Source organism: Lissotriton vulgaris, chromosome 8 (genome assembly GCF_964263255.1).
Source record: "Lissotriton vulgaris chromosome 8, aLisVul1.2, whole genome shotgun sequence".
In the NCBI taxonomy this organism is placed as follows: domain Eukaryota; kingdom Metazoa; phylum Chordata; class Amphibia; order Caudata; family Salamandridae; genus Lissotriton; species Lissotriton vulgaris.
The window spans coordinates 843,752,054-843,770,121 of NC_141696.1; the positions used below are offsets into that span (position 1 = coordinate 843,752,054).

Here is an 18,068-nt window from a genome sequence, read left to right on the forward strand (position 1 = left end):
GTGGCATAAGGCATTGATGTACCAGAGGGTGGCATGGGTGAAACAGAGAGTGGCAGGGGTGAAACAGAGGGTGCTGGGAACCTGTGATGATGAACCAGACGTAGAAACAACATAATCGTGAACGTTGCGAGCCGACATGTAAGTTCGCAATTGCGAACTGTTACTAAACCCTCGCGAACTGTCAGAAATCCTTGCGAACTGGCAGAAATCCTTGCGAACACACAGAAAAAATCCGCAAATTCGCGAGAATTCGCGGATTTTGCGGATTGCGAGTTCGCAAATTCGCAAAATTCGCGAACGCCAGATTCGCAAAATTCGCCCATGCCTAGTAGGGAATAAATAACCTATTGAAAAGGAAGTAGCAATAGCTAAGTATGAAGTAAATATACTATAAATGATACATTCTGACTAAACATGGACCCACAGATTCGGTGCACTCATATTAGATTTTTAGATGTTAAGATTTATAAAAGGCAGAAAGGTCACAGGCAGCGTAATATTAGTGAGGAACATTATGTAATGTATATGTAACAAAATGGGCAATCATTTTTTCTTAGACCTATCTGTAGTGAAGACTATTGATTGTGCATAATGGCCTTTTTAAATTGAAACTTGAAAACAGTGAGCTTTTGTCACTGATGTTACATAGCTGCATAACATGAATGAACAATACTAGGTTCAGTGTAAATTGTTAACTTTTGCAGAAAGTGAAATTTCACCAAGGAACAAAACAGGGATAGCCACTATCTCTCATGTTAATTTGAAATAGCCTTTGAGCCCCTAGCAATAGCTATAAGATCTAGTGATAGCATAATGGGTTTCAAATTATTGCTACATTTCAAATATTTGTTGATAATATGTTACTAATTGTGTCTTTTTATAATCAATATCCGCATTATTCAGCCACATAGAAATCTTTGGGTCATTCTATGGTAACACAAATTACTAGACAAAGTCAAATGTGAGATTGATCTCAAGATTGATCAATGGAAGATTTTAGGAAGAGTGGCCTTTTAAAACGTAATACAAACAGCAAATATCTAGGCCATGCTCCTCAGAGGTGACACAGAGAAGGCTCTGAATTTAATCTTGAGAAGATAAGTAAAAACACATCACTAGAACTACAAAGATGAGAACATCTAGGTTTATGGGCCAGGATAAATGTTCTGAAATTGGATATTCTGCCAAGAATTATATTTACAAAACATTTGAGTAGAAAGTAAAATGTAAGTTAATACCATCTGGAAACCATTATATTTGGTCACCTAAACACAAAACTGCAAATTAACTACAACTTTCATGTAGAAATAGCAGTTTTAACTTCCTACCTTAGAACAATACAATTTAGCTCTAAAATGTGCTATCGGATTCTACACTAGTTTGCTCCAATCTCTGAACCCAACAATGAAATGGGTAGACTTGGAAAGACTGCACATATTTTGTTTTGCTAAACTGGAAACCTCCACTAATCATTCAAAAGAACTTTATTTCGGCCAAGGCAATAAAAATTCTATAAAATCTAACAAATACAAATAACATAAGTACTAAACCACAGTAAAATATCTTGTTATATTAAAACGACACAATAGCAGCATGGATTAAAATACTAAAACATCACATGTAGAAAGTAATGATTAAAAATAGGGGGGTCATACAAATGATCCAAAAAGCCCATAAGTGAACACTAGAACCTAATCATTTGATCGCAGATTGTTTAATCAACCATATCAGCCCCAAAAACGTAGCTACCCCACACAAAAGCAGTGGATAGAGGTCTGTTTTCAATAGCCTCAGGGCAACAGAATGGCTAGAGGTACTCAGCTGTCTACAAATATGTGCCAACAGGGCTGGGCAGGGCCAGGTATACAAACAAAACTTGTGGTATAGTCTTGTCATGGGTACTACAAACGGGGTACAGGGTGGACTCAGATCCCACCCATTTTATAGTAAACGACCTGAGAAGAAGTGACCACACTCGGAATTGATTGTGCAATTTCCTGTCAAGTGGGATAGTAATCGGGTCCCAGAATTTCTCTAAACAATTTATCAATTTGAAATGTAAGAAGTCCCAAGTTAATGTGCCCATAACCTTTTGCTCCTCCCTGCTTGCCAGCAGAGCCCAATATTGTTTCTTCATGGCAGCCTTAGATGGTTTAGGGGTTGTCATGAAATGAGACCAGCAACCCCGAGGTCTAGGGCAGCCAACAAGCTCTTCATATCACTCAGCCATGGAATTTGGCTAAATCTATTCACCCTGATGATATCTTGTAAGGCTGCTGAATAACGCAGCAGCTCTGGGGTGGACCATATTCTACACCAGAAGATTTAACCAAAACACAAACCTCATGTAGAAATAGCAGTTTTATCTTCCTAACTTAGAACAATACCATTTAGCTCTCAAATTTGCTATCAGATTTAACAATAGTTTGCTCCAATCTCTGAACCAAACTATGAAATGGGTAAACCTGGAAAGATTGGCTTCAGAACACCTTTACATATTTTCTTTTACTAAGCTCGAAACATTCAATAATCTCCCAGTTCTCAATATGAAAATAAACTTCAATTACAAATATGGCGAAGAATGTTAGTGTAAATGAAAGTGTAAAGTTTACTATCTGAAGCTCTGGAACAATGAAAATATAATGTTGCAAAAGTCTTCACTGTGATTTTGGATGTGCAATAACTGATTGTCAAAGACAACATCGATGAGTACAGTTTATGGAAAATAATGTACATTCAAGAAACGGGTTACACCACATTTTGTCTAAAATTATCATACCAGATCCTTAAATTGATAATATTGTGAAAGCCAAGGATTAACCCCAATTTGGCAAGTCTCATATTTTTCAGCCTCAAAAATATGCAAACTTTTCATTGGAATTTAAATTGGGAAGTTGATCTCAAATTTGCATTTGAAGAAAAAGAATGCTATCTTAATTAAACTGCAAAAACAAGCTATGAGCCTGCAAATTCCATTTATACAACAAAAGATTATTCTGAGGGGATATCTGACCCCTATTGAGAAGTATAGACTGAAGTTATACGACCATACCAACTACTAGAGAGGCTGAAATTCTCAATTCTGATTCAGTCAAATTTTTATGGATTGCACTAAAATATCAATTTGGTGGAATGGTTTACCAAATAGATCAAGAATAATTACATCGGCAAACATAAAGTTCACAATGAAAAACATTTTATTCAATGACTTCAAATACCAAAAAACTGTGGATTTTAGGTTATTTAATCTAGGGGAAAAATAATTTTGAGATGTTGGAGATCAAAATGTTCATCCAGGATTTGGTGATATTGTCTTGACCGCATACCTTTATAGTAATAGTGGCAGGTACCCTGCAATTTCAATAAATAACAAATCATCTAAAAACACCAACAACAGCGCCATTTACAATGTTTGGCAGATTACTGGGGCATATTACGAACAGTTAGCGATAGTTATCGCTAACTGAGCTTAGCGTTAGTTTTTTTTAACGCCGCGCTTCGTCCAATATTATTGCTGAGATAACGTCCTATTACCAACGTTTATCTCAAAAGCGATAATATTGCAGGCGTTAGCGTGAATATCGCTGGAAAACCAGCGGTGTTCACGCATTAACGTGCAAATGCTGTTAGCCATGTTATCCACCTCCCATTGGATAACATGGCTAAGAACTGTTATTTGCAGGTGTTAGCGTTTGGCGATATTCGCGCTTAACGCAAATATTTCCATTGCTTCGCCTTTCTTGGTAATAGGCGATAGCAATTTAAGCGACTGCTGTCAGTCGCTAACGGGTTGGATACGCTCACTTTGCATGTCATTAGCGATAGATATCGCTGACATGCAAAGCGGGCCCCAAACCGCTCGCTATCGCATACAAGCTGTCGCTAACTGGTGGTAGCGACAGCTTGGTAATAGGGCCATGGAATTATCCTCGCTTAGCGGCCGAAAACGGCCACCCTTGGTAATATGCCCCACTATACCTTTATCCACTATCTCTGAATGGCTAATTCCTTGTGCTCAGAACTTTTGTGTCTCTTATTTGATACCACTCTCCATTATTTAGCTTCAGTCTGTCACATCCAACACTAGGCTAATTATGTGTGAGTGCCTAATAAGCCTTTAACATTTGATATTTCTTTTGTTCGCCTCATAATTTAACTATGCCTAATGTGTGCACTATGTCTTTTTGTATCTTTATAAGTCATCTTTTTACCTTCATAGATTTCTGTATATTTTTGTTTTCTGCTGCAGTTGTCTCCTGGTATGTGGCTTGTTTTTATGCACGTTGTGTGCTACCTTCTTAACTTTTTACTTTACTCTTGATACTTTTGGTATATTGCACATATTTTTAATCAGGGCTTGTAAAAAGACAAGAGGATTAACAAATTACTGAACTGGTCACAATATTTAGATGTTTGCAAATTACAAGGTGATAAGAGTCTCGATACTTCAATTTTTCTCTTTAACTTCACAACCCATAATTTGTGTATACAGCTACAAATTGCTCATCAAAGGGTCACACATAAAAGCACTAAGCTAAACAGCAGTTCTGGGATAACCTTTTATAGCACTTATAATGTCTGGGATGTAGGGCAGCAGTTGCATAGTAGCCAGTGTGTAAAGGGCCATAGTTCAAGGAAAGAAATCGGCCCCTCTGGCCACTATCTGAACTGTAAAATGAGGCAAAAATCAGATTTCATTGGGCCCCTCAGGACCCCTGTGCCACGTCCCCTGCTGGACCAATGGAAGCTTCTCCCCTATACAGCAAAGTAAACATTCCCATCTCAACGATGGAGGACCTAAAGATTACAATAGCCTGGATCAAAAAAGGGAATTTCTGATGCTCTGTGTAAATGGCCCAATTGCACCTCTGGGCCCTTATTTATGAGACCTTGCGTCAGTTTTGCGCCGCCGGTGCGTCACTTTTTGTGACGCACCAGCGGCGTAAAAAATGCGCCTTGTTGCCCCATATTTAAAAAGTGACGCATCTAGGTAGATGCGTCACTTTTTAAACCCCTGCGCCACATTATACCTGCGTCAGGTATAATGTATGCAGAGGGGGCGTTCCCCCGCAAAAAGCCTCGTAATAATGACGCAGTGAAATCTATGAGATTTCACTGCGTCACTTTTAGGATGCTGTTGCGTCAAAATCTTGCGCCTGCCTCACAGCAGGCGTAAGACTGACGCAAGCCCTTTCACATGGGGCTTTCCCCATGTGAAAGGACGCATTGCTGGAGTTGCATCACTTTTGAGACACACTCCAGCAATGCGTCACTTTTGCACTTACAGATACGTCACAAATACTGACGTGTCTGTAAGTCCTTGCGACATGATGCGTCATACATTAAATATGACGCATCATTGGTGTCGCAAGGAGTGCGCAGTGAAAAGTGACGCATCGCTATTTTCACGCAGCGATGCGTCACTTTTCATAAATGAGGCCCCTGGTTTCAAAAGTGTTACATCCCACTCCACTGGTAAATCACTGAGTAAATGCATGAAATGCGGTCCTTTGTCAGAAACTCATAGGGTAATTGTTTTATGACATTGTATCGAGGTCGGTAACATTAAAGTACAATAACATTGCATCCACTACTTCACCCGCCACTACAATGTCAAAGTAAGATGCTATGGTATGGCCCTGAGCTTTCATTTAACAGCCCAGTCATCTTGTACACTCACATAAGTGGAAAATAGAGAAGAACATCTAGTACCTAAAAATATCCTTTTACCTAAGTATGTGACCCCTTTTACGTTTTATTATGTGCATTTGCACAATGTTTACTTCTTTTTGCGCTGTTCAGAACTTACGGGCCAGTTCTGGGTAATCTTGATGGTCTCCTGGAATTTAACTCAATTTGTTTATTAGGATCATGAAACAACTGCCATATGGCAAGGCAGCGTGAAAGTACATACTGCCCGGAGATATAAACAAAGCAGCATATTTTGACTATGTAAGACTATTATGATTAAGCTGCATCGGAATGAGGTATTTACGTTGGATACCACTACCCCAGGATGAGGGAATTACCTGGTGTAGTAAATACCTCTTATTCCATAAATAAAATGCTGAATCGGTGTTCCTGCACTGAACACATGTTGGTGTTTTTCGGGCATTTCCCTGGTCAAATTGTAATTACTGGTGGTGAGAAAAAAGAAGCCTCATGGGAAGGGGAAAATATATCTCTGCCAGCAAAACATTAAAATTTTTGGGGTTATTTATTGCCCAATCTCAAACATAGTTATTGATACCATCAACAGACCTATTGCTGCTGGTAACTCTGACTTTTTAATGGACACTGTTTCACCTGTCAAGGCCTTAAGAATAACAATTGATAAACAGGGAGTGCTGCCTGTAAATTAAAGCAGGAAATGCAGAGTAGCGAATTTCTGAGTCCTCTCTCCGAGGTCAATGGAAGGTCTCAGACCCTACCTGTGAGCAGCAAATCCACAGAAAGTAGATTAAGAAATTAGGGTGTCACATCAGGGCAGTTAGGGAATAATTACTTTTTTACTTTAGCTCTCTGTAGGGCCAATTCTCAATTCGGAGATCACATCATCAGAAAAGGCACAAGGAGGCTAATTATTGGACCGAGCATCATTAAAAAGCCATTGAATTCCGATGGAATGCAGGATAGGATATAAACCCAGCAAGCATTTGTGACATTGTATAAGCTGTAGGCATACCTGCCAACTCACATGGTGCCACCTTGTGACACACAATATCGGTTCCCATCACACGGTCTCCAGGTGAGGAGCCAATATCACACTGTGGCTGGGAAAACAGCTGAAGACCACTGTAAATAGTGATTTTGCAGCTCTTTCACCGAGGCTTTAAACTGCTGACGCCATTAAGGGGTGTGAAAACAGTAAACACCAGCTTTTTTATTTGGGAGGAGGGTGCTTGGGATGGGGATGGGTTCAAAAGTGCCTCTTCGGTACTTCTCGGCACGAGGCCCTGCCCCCTCAAGGCCCCGCCCCCCTCCTCACACAGTGAGATTGTTCTTCAAGTTGATGGGTATTATTTATATATCAAAGTCCTAGGTCAAACCCTGAGCTAAGATATGGTCATGAAAACCTCTCAGTATACAAACCAGAAATGTTATAAAGGAAATATTTCCTTTGATATAGTGCACTTTGAGATTTAACACTCTGAGAAGCCCATCAATTGTAGGGAATACCCCACAATGCACTTGTTTTCAGCAGCATCTTATTAATACTACCCCAAGCCCTAGCCACTACACTAGCCTCTGTCCTTCGTACCACTTCAACAAATTAACACATGTTATGCTATTCAAGTTTGGCTCAGATATGGAAGCACCCTGTATGTTATCTGTGTGTGTGCGTGTTTTTAAAGAAATTCTAAAGAGAAGTACAATTAAATTGCCAAGCCAGCTGACAAATGATAACATATGTATTAAAAAAACCAATTGCCCCAGACATTTTAAAAATTGAGAAAGCAATACTTTCACACCATAAATATGCAAAGTGAAATATCAGAATTCAATTATTTTTTCTGGATCTACAGACTCACGGTCTACTTGGTTCGTTGAGACTTGCAGATCATGAACACATGTGCTTGAAACTCATGTTTAGATTGAATTCCATCCCACATTTTATTCGTTATTCGAATCAACACAGATGTTATAAACCTGAAATTCCAATATCATGTTATTTCAGAGATGTTGTGAATTAAGCGATAGTGGCTTTTCTCTAGAGCATTACAGGGCCTCCTTAACAACCCTCTAATGTCTGAACGCATGCGAGCAATGCGGCTAATAGTCCTCATCCCCATAATCTCATCAAACATAGGAAGACATACAGGTCAATTTTGCCTGTCTGCTTCATGTCCTATTGCACACAATGTCAATGTCACAGTGCAACTGAATCTGGAATGCAGGCAACCAACTGCCAGTATTTTTAAAAAAAAATGTTGATCCAGTCTTAGAGTAGTAGTTCCAGGTGGTGTTTGGTGTTCTAATTTTTTTTAATCTAGACTTTAAAATTGTTGTTTTACTGCAGTCTTGTTGTGCCGTCCTTAATGCTTTGTGAGTGTTTTGTAAAATATTTCCTTTTTTTTGCTTACAAATGCATTGTTTTTGTTTTTGGTTTGCTTTGTGAAAGAAACAAATGAGCATGAGCTGCACTCGTACTTTTTGGATATTTAGTCCTCTATTGTATGATGGGTCTTTTTGCTGTAACTAATACCAATATTTTTATTTGACGTTTGGTCTGTTGTTTGCAGGGACCAAAGGAGATAGTTGCACCACGTGTCAATCTACTGGAACTGGATTTCCTGGACTTCCTGGTCCGCAAGGGCCTCAGGGAGAAAAAGGTAACAAGCGGACAGGGGGGTTTGTAGCCATTTGTTCAAATCTATTTGATTTAGTTTGATTTGGCAGTTCAAAAACACAAGGAAAGTGTATTTTGTGATGCACGGTCGCACTCCTATTTACTGAATCCGCGTTCTTGTATATGCTGCATCTACTGAAATGACTCACAAGCAATTATCCTTTTAGCTTTAGAACTACGTGTTAGAATGGAAAAGACTACTTTTTATGGCATCTTATTATCACGGAGGGACACTTCTAAAAGATTAAAGCTTGTCTTGATATGTTGGGGTTGGGCCCAGGCATTCTTCCCATCATCTGAAATTACATCTTTATTGCATCTGCCTCATTTAGTACCACATGCCTGCACATGCCCTCTTTCTACTACTATTCATTTGTTTCAGAACACCTCAATGTAATAATCACCCTGAATAGACTTAGTGCCTCACAAACTTAATGCCAGCATGCTGCTTATTATCAACAACACCCCACTCTCCTCATCAGTTTTGATGTACGTAATCAACTGGCGCTGTAGGCTTCAGAACTGATTCTCAAAGTTTTTACTGTGTACATTTGTGTCTTAGGGCCTCATTACGAGTTTGGCGGTGAGGGAGCTGGGAGGTTCACCACTGCCCCACTCCCATACTGCCAAACCCGAATGCTGCCTGCCCGAAAGATTATGATACAAATCATTATCTGGTGGGCTGACAGCAGGGCGAAGCCGTAAAAAGGCTCAATGAGCCTTTAATACTGCCCACCCTGGAACTGCCACAGGGGGGCTCATCATGTGCCCACCTGCATGCACCTACCTGCATGCGACAAGAGGACCCTGTAGGGCCCCCATCGTTTCACCAGTACCAGCTTTCAAATGGCGGTGCTGACCGCCATGTAAGGCTGGCGTTCGGGAAACCCAAAATATGCATGGCGGTGCCACAGCAGCACCGCTGACATAATCTGAGTCCCTGACTGCAGCACTACCACCAGGGAACTCGATTCCCTGGTGGTTGCGATGGTCAAATGGTCGTCAGACCTCCAAACTTATAATACGGCAGTAGGACCTCATGTGCTGCGGTGGCTGTCCTGCCACTGTTGGGCCGACGTGAGATAGACCGCCAGACTCGTAATAAAGCCCTTACTGTTGTCTTTTTTATATGTTACACCTGGATATTCAGGCCTGATTGACAAATCAATCATTTTGTGAAATGTTTTTTAGTTTAGGAAATACTTATGGAAACCATGAGTAAATCTGACCTAAGTCTGGAGAAATATACACTCTCCTATATAAAAGCTCTGGGAAATAGGCCATTCCTCTTTCTAAACAGTAGCTTTGAAGTTTGACAAAAGAAATTGGGACATGCTACATTGACCAATATCCCAGAGGGAATCCTCATTCCATGGCAAATTGCAAGGCTGTCATCTGGAGCCAATGGTAAACAACTGGTTCCCCTCACTGCCCTATTGTAGAAGACCACTGCTACCCATCTCAATGTCAATTGTTTTTCTCTACTAGCTATCTAGTGAGCACCTGATGCTTTCAGGTCAACACTTGAGTATTTAAATCTCATGTCCCCTGCTTTCTGAAATTGCCATTTGCCTTATCCAGGGATGCGTCTCTGGTTTCTGCCATGAAGTCACTGATTTGGCTTACATTCACAATCCTTCTAGTGGATCATTTTCTTTTTAGCTGTTATTGACTTCTTCCTCTTTACCTTCAAGCTTTGTCGATGAAATTATTGATACGTATAACATTGTTTAAACAATTCTCTTATTAGTGTATCCTAATGTAGCTAACAATTTGATGTTCCCGGTGTTTATATTTATTTTCTCAACTATTCATTTTAATTAATTTTATTATTTATAAAGTGCAAATGATGCAAATAAAAATATGCTTCAAGGCATGTTTCCAAAAAACAATACAGAATATCCCCTCATTGTGTGAATTGCTATAATGGCAGCCTCTATGATCTTACTTGTTAGTATCATTGTTAGTATCTAGGGTCTTACAAGCAGCTGGCTGTTAGAAACATGGGTCTCTAGTTGGCAGGTTGTTACCCTGTTCAAGTATGGACCCTTCCTAGACAGGATAAGGGGGATAAACATCTAAAAAAAAACTTGTTCTGCCCCCCCTGATAGCTTTGCATGAGTAGTCAGGCTTATCTCAGAGTCAGTGTGTAAAGCATTTGCACATAACAAACAGTAATGCAGTGAAAACACTACAAAAGGACACCACACCAGTTTTAGAAAAAGATCCAATATTTTATAAGCAAAAATAGACTTAAAATACAGCTCCTTGAAGTTGAAAGCTCTGATCAGGGCTATCACAGCATCATGAAATACAAATACAAATAGTTCTGGCTTACTGCGCCGTCGCTGGACAGCGACGGTGTTGGGAAGACCCGCAAAACAGTACCTTTAGAAATGCAGGGCATTGGGGACCTCGCGGTGAGCTCAGAAGAGGCAGCATTGGCAGGTGTTAGTTCCAGAGGTCGGTGCAGGAGTCGTCGTATGGCCCTTTGTAGTCTCATACATTGCAGATTAAACTCCTCGCGGTTAAAGTCATGAGCGCCGGGGTCAGCAGGATTCAGAGCTGAAGTGCGACGTGCAATGGTGTGGCGTGCGGTGCCCTCAGGTCGCGGTGCAGGCAGCGGCTTGGTGATGTTCATCCAGCAGCTTTGGTGAGACCTGGGCTGCGGTGCGAAGTGATGCAGTGATCATTGAGGTGCTGGAAGGTTACGGTGCAAACAGTGATCTCATCATTGCTGAAGTGCTGTCGTTGGCTGACAAACTGTAGTCGGTGACGCTGGTGTCGGTAGGCAAAGGCTGCAGTGCGGGATGAGGGTGGTGCGTTGTGTAATTGACCAGCGGTGTCCTCGACCATGGTGCAAGCAGCAGCGTCGATGTCGGCATGGTTGTTAGCATTGATGTCAGCGTGGAACATCGTCGTTAGGGGATATCCGGGCGGCAGTCTGAAGCAAGGCAGTGTGAAGTGCGATGCCCACAGGTCACAGTGCAAGCAGAGGCTCGGTGACGGCATCGGGCTTTGGTGAGTCCAGGTGATGTGGTGCCCTATGCGGTACCTTCAGGACATGAAACCAGCAGCGTCTTTGACGGCGTTGGTATGCTTTTTCTTCTGTTGCAGCACAAACACACACACAGTTTCAAGTGCTGGAAGCAGATGAACTTGAAGTCTTTGCTGTTCCTGAGACTTCTTGAATAGGGGAAAGCTCTACCTCAAGCCCTTGGAGAAACTCAAACAAAGAAGTTGCAGAAAGTTCAGTCCAGTCCTTTCTCTGCTCAAGACAGAAGCAGCCACTGCAGGCTAACACAGCAAAGCACACAGCAAAGTGGTAGTTCCTCCTCACAGTTTCTCCAGCTCTTCTTCTCGGCAAGCTCCTTGGTCCAAAAGAGTTTTAAAATTCTGGGGTCTGGGCCCCAATATTTATACCAAATTTCCCTTTGTTCTCTTGTGAGTCTCTGTACAATTTAAAAAACATATTTACTAAAAAGATGTATTTATTAAATTCTGAGTTCAGGCATGTTAAACTCCTTTCACTCATCATGTCCCAATGGAAAGTTATACTTGTAAGATGTTACTAAGTACCTCCCATACAATCCTATGGGACAGATAGCCTTTCAATAGTGGAAAACGAAATGCACTGTATTGTACTATCAGGACATGCCTCACACAGACCAGTACATGTCCTACCTTTCACACACACTACACCATGCCCTCTGATACAGCCTTATTGCTCGACCACACTACCACAAATATAGTGTAAGGTGCTATCAACTTTTACCTCTGCCTACCTTTGGGGTTCCATTGGACTCTGTGCACACTATACCTTACTTTGGTGTAGTATATACAGAGCCAGCCTCCTACATTGGAGTCAGCTGTGGGATACACAACTTTGCATTTGTTGGACTAACTTGGTTACCACCTGATCACACAACAGAACTCTTAAATTGTCTTTAGAATTCAGATTTTTTCAAAGTGGCATTTTTGCAAAATTACTAAAAGTCTTGTTAGGGCCTTGGTTAAGTTCCTTTAGAATTTTAGAAAAATAAAATGTCACTTCAGCTAGGGGTAAGAGGGGTTTGAAGTTTTTTAACTATGTCTCTTAACAAGAACCCAGCTGTTAGTGAAGATAACCATATTGGCGTAGAGGACCAGGTTGAGGAGCTCGACCTCACCCCTTACCTTCACTTGTCTTTGAAGGAGGTAAGGTTCCTGTGTAAAATTAAAAACATAACCATGGGGTCCCATCCCACCAAACAAAAGCTCCTGGAGCTGTTGTCTGGGTATGCTAAGGACCACCTATCTGAAACTGGTGAAGACCAATCAGATGAGGAAGAATATGGAGGGGATGAGGAGGCACACCACCCCCCACTCCCCCCCACTTCATAGGGAGAAAAGGGCCCAAGTGCCCCTGACTCCAAGAGTAAACCTCTTAGTACCTAGAAGCCTCACAGGCGGATCAGGCACTATTGAGGACATTGAGAACAGCCTCAATGAGGAGGACATCCTGATAGCCAGGTTGACCAAAAGATTAGACCTAGAGACCATACGCCTGGCTCTAGAAAAAGAAAGAGCAGAGATGGGCTTAGGACCCATCAATGGTGGCAGCAATGTAAAAAATATAGAAAAAGAAGGATCATATGATCCCCAAATCCCCAAATGGATTGTCCCTAAATTTGAGGAGGGTGATGATATCACCAAGTGGTTCACAGCCTTTGAGAGGGCTTGTAAAGCTAGAAGGGTGAGGAAAACTCACTGGGGGGCCCTCCTTTGGGAACTGTTCTACGGTAAGTGCAGAGACAGACTTCTGACCCTTAGTGGGGCAGATGCTGGGTCTTATGACCTCATGAAGAGAACTCCGATTGCGGCATTTAGACTCACAACTAAGGAGTATAGAATTAGATTCAGGGGGGCTCAGAAACCCCAGAGTCAGCCGTGGGTGGCATTTGTAAACTACTCAGTTAAGACACTAGATAGCTGGTTGACTGGAAGTAAATTGCAAGATTATGATTGTCTTCATAATTTGTTCTTGAAGGAACACATGTTAAGTAATTGCATTGATGAAAGTTGCATCAGTATCTGATAGTCCTGGGTCAAATTTCTCCCCAAGAATTGGGAAAGAAGGCGGGCCATTGGGTCAAGACAAGGGTAGCTAGGACGTCCACTGGGTGTGACCAAAGAAATGGGTTACAAAACCTGCCCAGAGGAAAGACAATTAGCCTCCTAAAGATAAAAGTAAGGAGTCCCAGGTATCCCCCAAAAAACCGGCCCAGGAGGGTGGGCCCAAAGACACCTCACAAACTAAAACTGGGTTCCAACCTAAGAGTTGGGATCCCAACAAGGTATGGTATCACAACTGTCAAAGGACAGGACACCACACCAAGGACACTAGCTGTCCTAAAAAAATTACAGCACCTAGTGTAGCTCCAGGGGTTGCCAGTGTATCTTTGGAGGGTGATTCCTCAGATGAGGAGGTCCTCCTAGCCTTCAATTGGAAACTGTGCCCAAAAGGGGAGTTGCAAATTCCAGAGGGGAGTAGACACTTCCACCACTTACTGGTGACTGGAATCCCAGCCACTGCCCTAAGAGATACATGTGCCAGTTACACTGTGGTGCATGACAGGTTGGTTCTCTCAAACCAGTATGTCCCGGAGGAGACGAAAAGAGTAAGGGATGTCCCAGGGGGTGTCACTGTTAGGCCAAGTGTAGTGACCCCCTACCCTAAAATCGCAGAAAGGCCACCATAACCCAAAGAAGCCTATAAGTTAGCCACTTCACCTTACATTGAAGGGCTAAAGGTGTGGTTCTGGACACTGACATCTGTCAGTAGCCTCTTCTGGGTTTTAGCCTTCATGACAGCACTGTCCTTGGCATGGTGGCCTAGCCCCCTCCCAAATAGCAAGTTAGGCCCACTGACTCTATTGGTCATGGTGGTGTTGCTCAAACTGTGGATAACCTCTGTGGGTAAGCTGGGCTTTGCCCTAGCTAAACTAGAATTTACAGAGGTAGGAACCTCTAAAAAGTTTCTAAGTGTGGAGTTGGAAATCTATGAAAAGCTTTTAAACTGTAACCAAATGACCAAAATGCTTTTACTTACCTGTTTACAGGAGATGTCCCAGTGCAGTATCCAGGTATACTGCACTGTGTAAGTAAAGTAATCTCAAAGTAACACCTGTAATTTTACTAAAAAGCCTATACAAAGTATATGTACTGTATTTCCAAAGCATTGCATTCTCAGTGCAAGTACTGTAATCTAAACAAAGTGCATATACAATTACAATTAAAACTGTTTACAAACTGCATTACTACTGTAAAGTATGTATTGCTTATCTATGCCAGGCTTGCTTGGTTCTAGAAAATAACATAACTAAAATAATATTTTTATACAAAAACAATTGGCCTGAAGTTCAGTCTTTGAGTGTGTGAAATCATCTGCTGACTGAGGATGTACAACAAATGCTTTACACTGTCCTCTAATACAGCCTTACTGCTTGACCACACTACCGCAAACAGAGTGTAAGGTGTTATGAACTTTTTCCTCTGCCAACCTTTGGGGTTCCATTGTATTCTGTGCACACTATACCTTACTTTGGTATAGCATATACAGAGCCAGCCTCCTACAATGTGTATACAAGCAAAGTGAAAAAATTTGGCAAACTTTGTGTTTCACACATGAAAAAGTATTACTGTTGGTATGTAAGTCTAGCAAGTAACTTACTATACCGGTATGACAGGTAAAGCGCAGAGCATTATGTGCACCGCTACAGATAAAGTATACCCCACCTTATTATTAAGTGAATACAAATTAAGTCTATTACATATATACAAATGTAATCAGGCCTAACCCTATTAATGAAGAGGATAAAGGCTCAGCTATAAAATTGGCTACTCACTTCTCATGTTTAGCTGTTACATTTCGATACGTTCCGATCCATGGCGGTAATAAGTTTTGAAATATATTGTGCCATCCTGCAAAAACTAAAAATAGGCCAAATGTGTGTGATCTATTAATGGATGATCCTGCAAGGCTGTACAAAGGTCTCCAGCTGATGGTGTGTTCCATAGGCACCAAGGTAAGTCTGTAAAGGCTTACTGAAATAGAGGACCAACACTGCATAAATTACTGCTCGTTTATCTCTAAACTGTCCTTCTTTCAATTCTGATATCCAATAGGCAAGTGTTCTATGTGAAATCACAGTTATGATAACTTAAGCAATTGTATCATAATTCCAGTTGTGCTCACAAACTGAATGCCCTTCATTTGGGTTGTCGTAAACTATTTGTAACACAAGTAGGTACTGGGATTCCTCCGGTGATACATTATTAGTGATGTCTATATCCTAGCTATTCGATTAGCCTATTCTTGCAAAATTATTTCTACGGTGTTAATATATACTGACATTAGCCTTGGTAGTCTTGTATAAAGCTATGTGTTGTCAGGGTAGATTTGGTGTTTTGAAATAAAAATGCCTTTTCATTGGCATGTGAGAATCACATTGTAGTCCTTGTACATAATACTTGTTTAGTGTGTGTGTGTGTTTTTCAAAGGGAAAGGTACACAAATTCCTATACGTTTAGATATGATTATGAAGAACTTATTGTTTAAGTTGTATTGCCAAGACTCCCTTGCTTATTCTTCACTGTATGTAAGCACTAATATACTAATCATGAGTGCTAGTATTACCTGACTTTCACTTTCTTGAAGTCCCACTAGGAATGTTCAATACTATTTTTAAACACCATTCACCCCTCAAAAAACATTGAAGCTCATAGTCCACATTTAGGGGCCGATTATGATTGCGGTTTTTCCGCATCCTCGGGGCCGGCGGAAGTCACCGCCGGGCCAGAGGATGCGGAAAAACCGCAGCGGACTGACCAAAGACCCACCGCCACATTAGGATGGCTGGTGGGTCCTGGTTTCCGTCCGCAGCTTTTCCGCCGCGGTCGGCTTACAACCGCAGTGGAAAAGCTCTGATATGGTGACGGTGTCTCTCAGACACCGTCCGCCATATCAGGATGGGCTTTAAAAAGTGCTTTTCCGCGGCGGGTTTTCCGCCGTGGAAAAGCATACGGATCTTCACTGCGGGGGCCCATTGCGGGCCCCCTAGGTGAAGGGGGGGGGTGGGAGGTGCACATGGGGGGTATCTATGTTACCCCCTGCATTTGCATGCAGAAAGCGGCAGGCACCGCGCAGGGCCTGCCTCTTTCTACATGCAAATGCAATGCGTGCATTTTTAACATTGCCGCGGGTGCAGCTTGAAGCTGCACCCGCTGCAATGTTAAAAATAGAGGATGTGACCGCCAGGGTGGCGGTCACATCCTAATTGCACAGGAGGGAACTCTGCATGCCATGCGGAGGTTCCCTCCTGCTCTGGGGTCGTGGACGGACGCAAGTCCGTCCGCAATCCTAATCGACCCCTAAGTTCCTTTATAATAGATTTCAGTTTCAATATCCAAAGTGGCCCATTCATACGTAAGCAGAGCTCTCTTTTCCCACATCTAGGATCCTTAAGTATGTCCAGGATGCCATGACATTTTACATTAAAAAGTCCAAGCCTTAGAGTCAGCATGTTTTATAATGTACATGAACAGAGTCTGATCTGTTCTATGATATGATCTTTAAGAGCCCTTTTAGTGCTGAAAATGTAAATCTTGCCACATTTACAGACGAGGGCTATGTGCCATATTTGGTGTTAGAAGTCACTTGCATTCCCTAACCACATGTTTGGCTCCTGTGTTATAATGAAAAAAACTATGTTTTGTTAAGGGCAAATTTACTTCATTGTGCAACTCCCACATTTGTAAAAACATTTTGAGGGATCTGGGCCAATGTTTAGAAAAGGCCTGAGCAAGGTAACTTGAACTGATAATATTCCTAATACTAATACACCTACGAAAGAGGATGCTCAGGGGGTTGTGATTCATGTAAATGTTGTTTCCTCATTAATTACCAATCCCCTGTGTTTATTATATGCGAATTGTCCTAAATTTACCAATATGTGTGCCATAGGATCCTATTAATCTCGTCATTCTGCAGCTGTTTTATTCTGTCTCCTTCTATCAGGATTAAGTGTGCTATTCATGTCAATTGCCAGTGTCCTATTCATAGCTGTATGTATAATTTGTGTACCTTACACCCTCAGTGTAATTCTATCATTCATAGTTAATATTTTTTTCTGGACTTGTCCATCCTTCGTCCAATTCCTCCTAGCTCTTATCATTTCTCCATAAAGCATTGCCTAAATCTGTGACCTTGGATGTGAGTGTGTAGCATGAAGCAAGGAGTTACACACCTTCTCTTCTTGGAACATTCTGGTCTCAGGCTTGTTATGATTGATGTAAACTTTAGTATCTAAAAGTATATTATTTTCTTTACTGACCAAAATGTAAAATGCCTTTGTATTCACGTAATCATAGACTCCCTCTAATTCTTGTCCCGTGTCTGTCCAAGTCATGAGAAACTCTTCAACCTATTTCCCCCATTAATGCATTTTGTCAAGCCTTGGAGACAGCCAATGACACCAGACATGCTTCCTATGATACAAGCTCATAAAGAGGTCAGCACAAGGGAGAGTAAACCTGAAATCAGTCATAATCCCAAGCAGCTTTTGGTACCAGATGCCACCACAGAGAAAGACATGGTTGTACAAAAGGTTTTCAGCCATTTCCAGCAACATATTACTATAGTTGAAGTAATTTACCACTCTCTTGTTAATGAAATATA

General features: G+C 41.5%; 1 protein-coding gene across 2 annotated transcripts in view; it reads left to right on the forward strand.

The window, feature by feature from the left end:
- COL4A1 (collagen type IV alpha 1 chain) overlaps nucleotides 1–18,068 on the forward strand; it is a 515,832-nt gene that overhangs the window by 349,329 nt on the left and 148,435 nt on the right. For both annotated transcript variants that reach the window (XM_086934756.1, XM_086934755.1), the window contains exon 23: nucleotides 8,244–8,333. In XM_086934756.1, coding sequence (XP_086790882.1) covers nucleotides 8,244–8,333 — 90 coding nt within the window. The remainder of the gene's footprint in view (nucleotides 1–8,243; nucleotides 8,334–18,068) is intronic.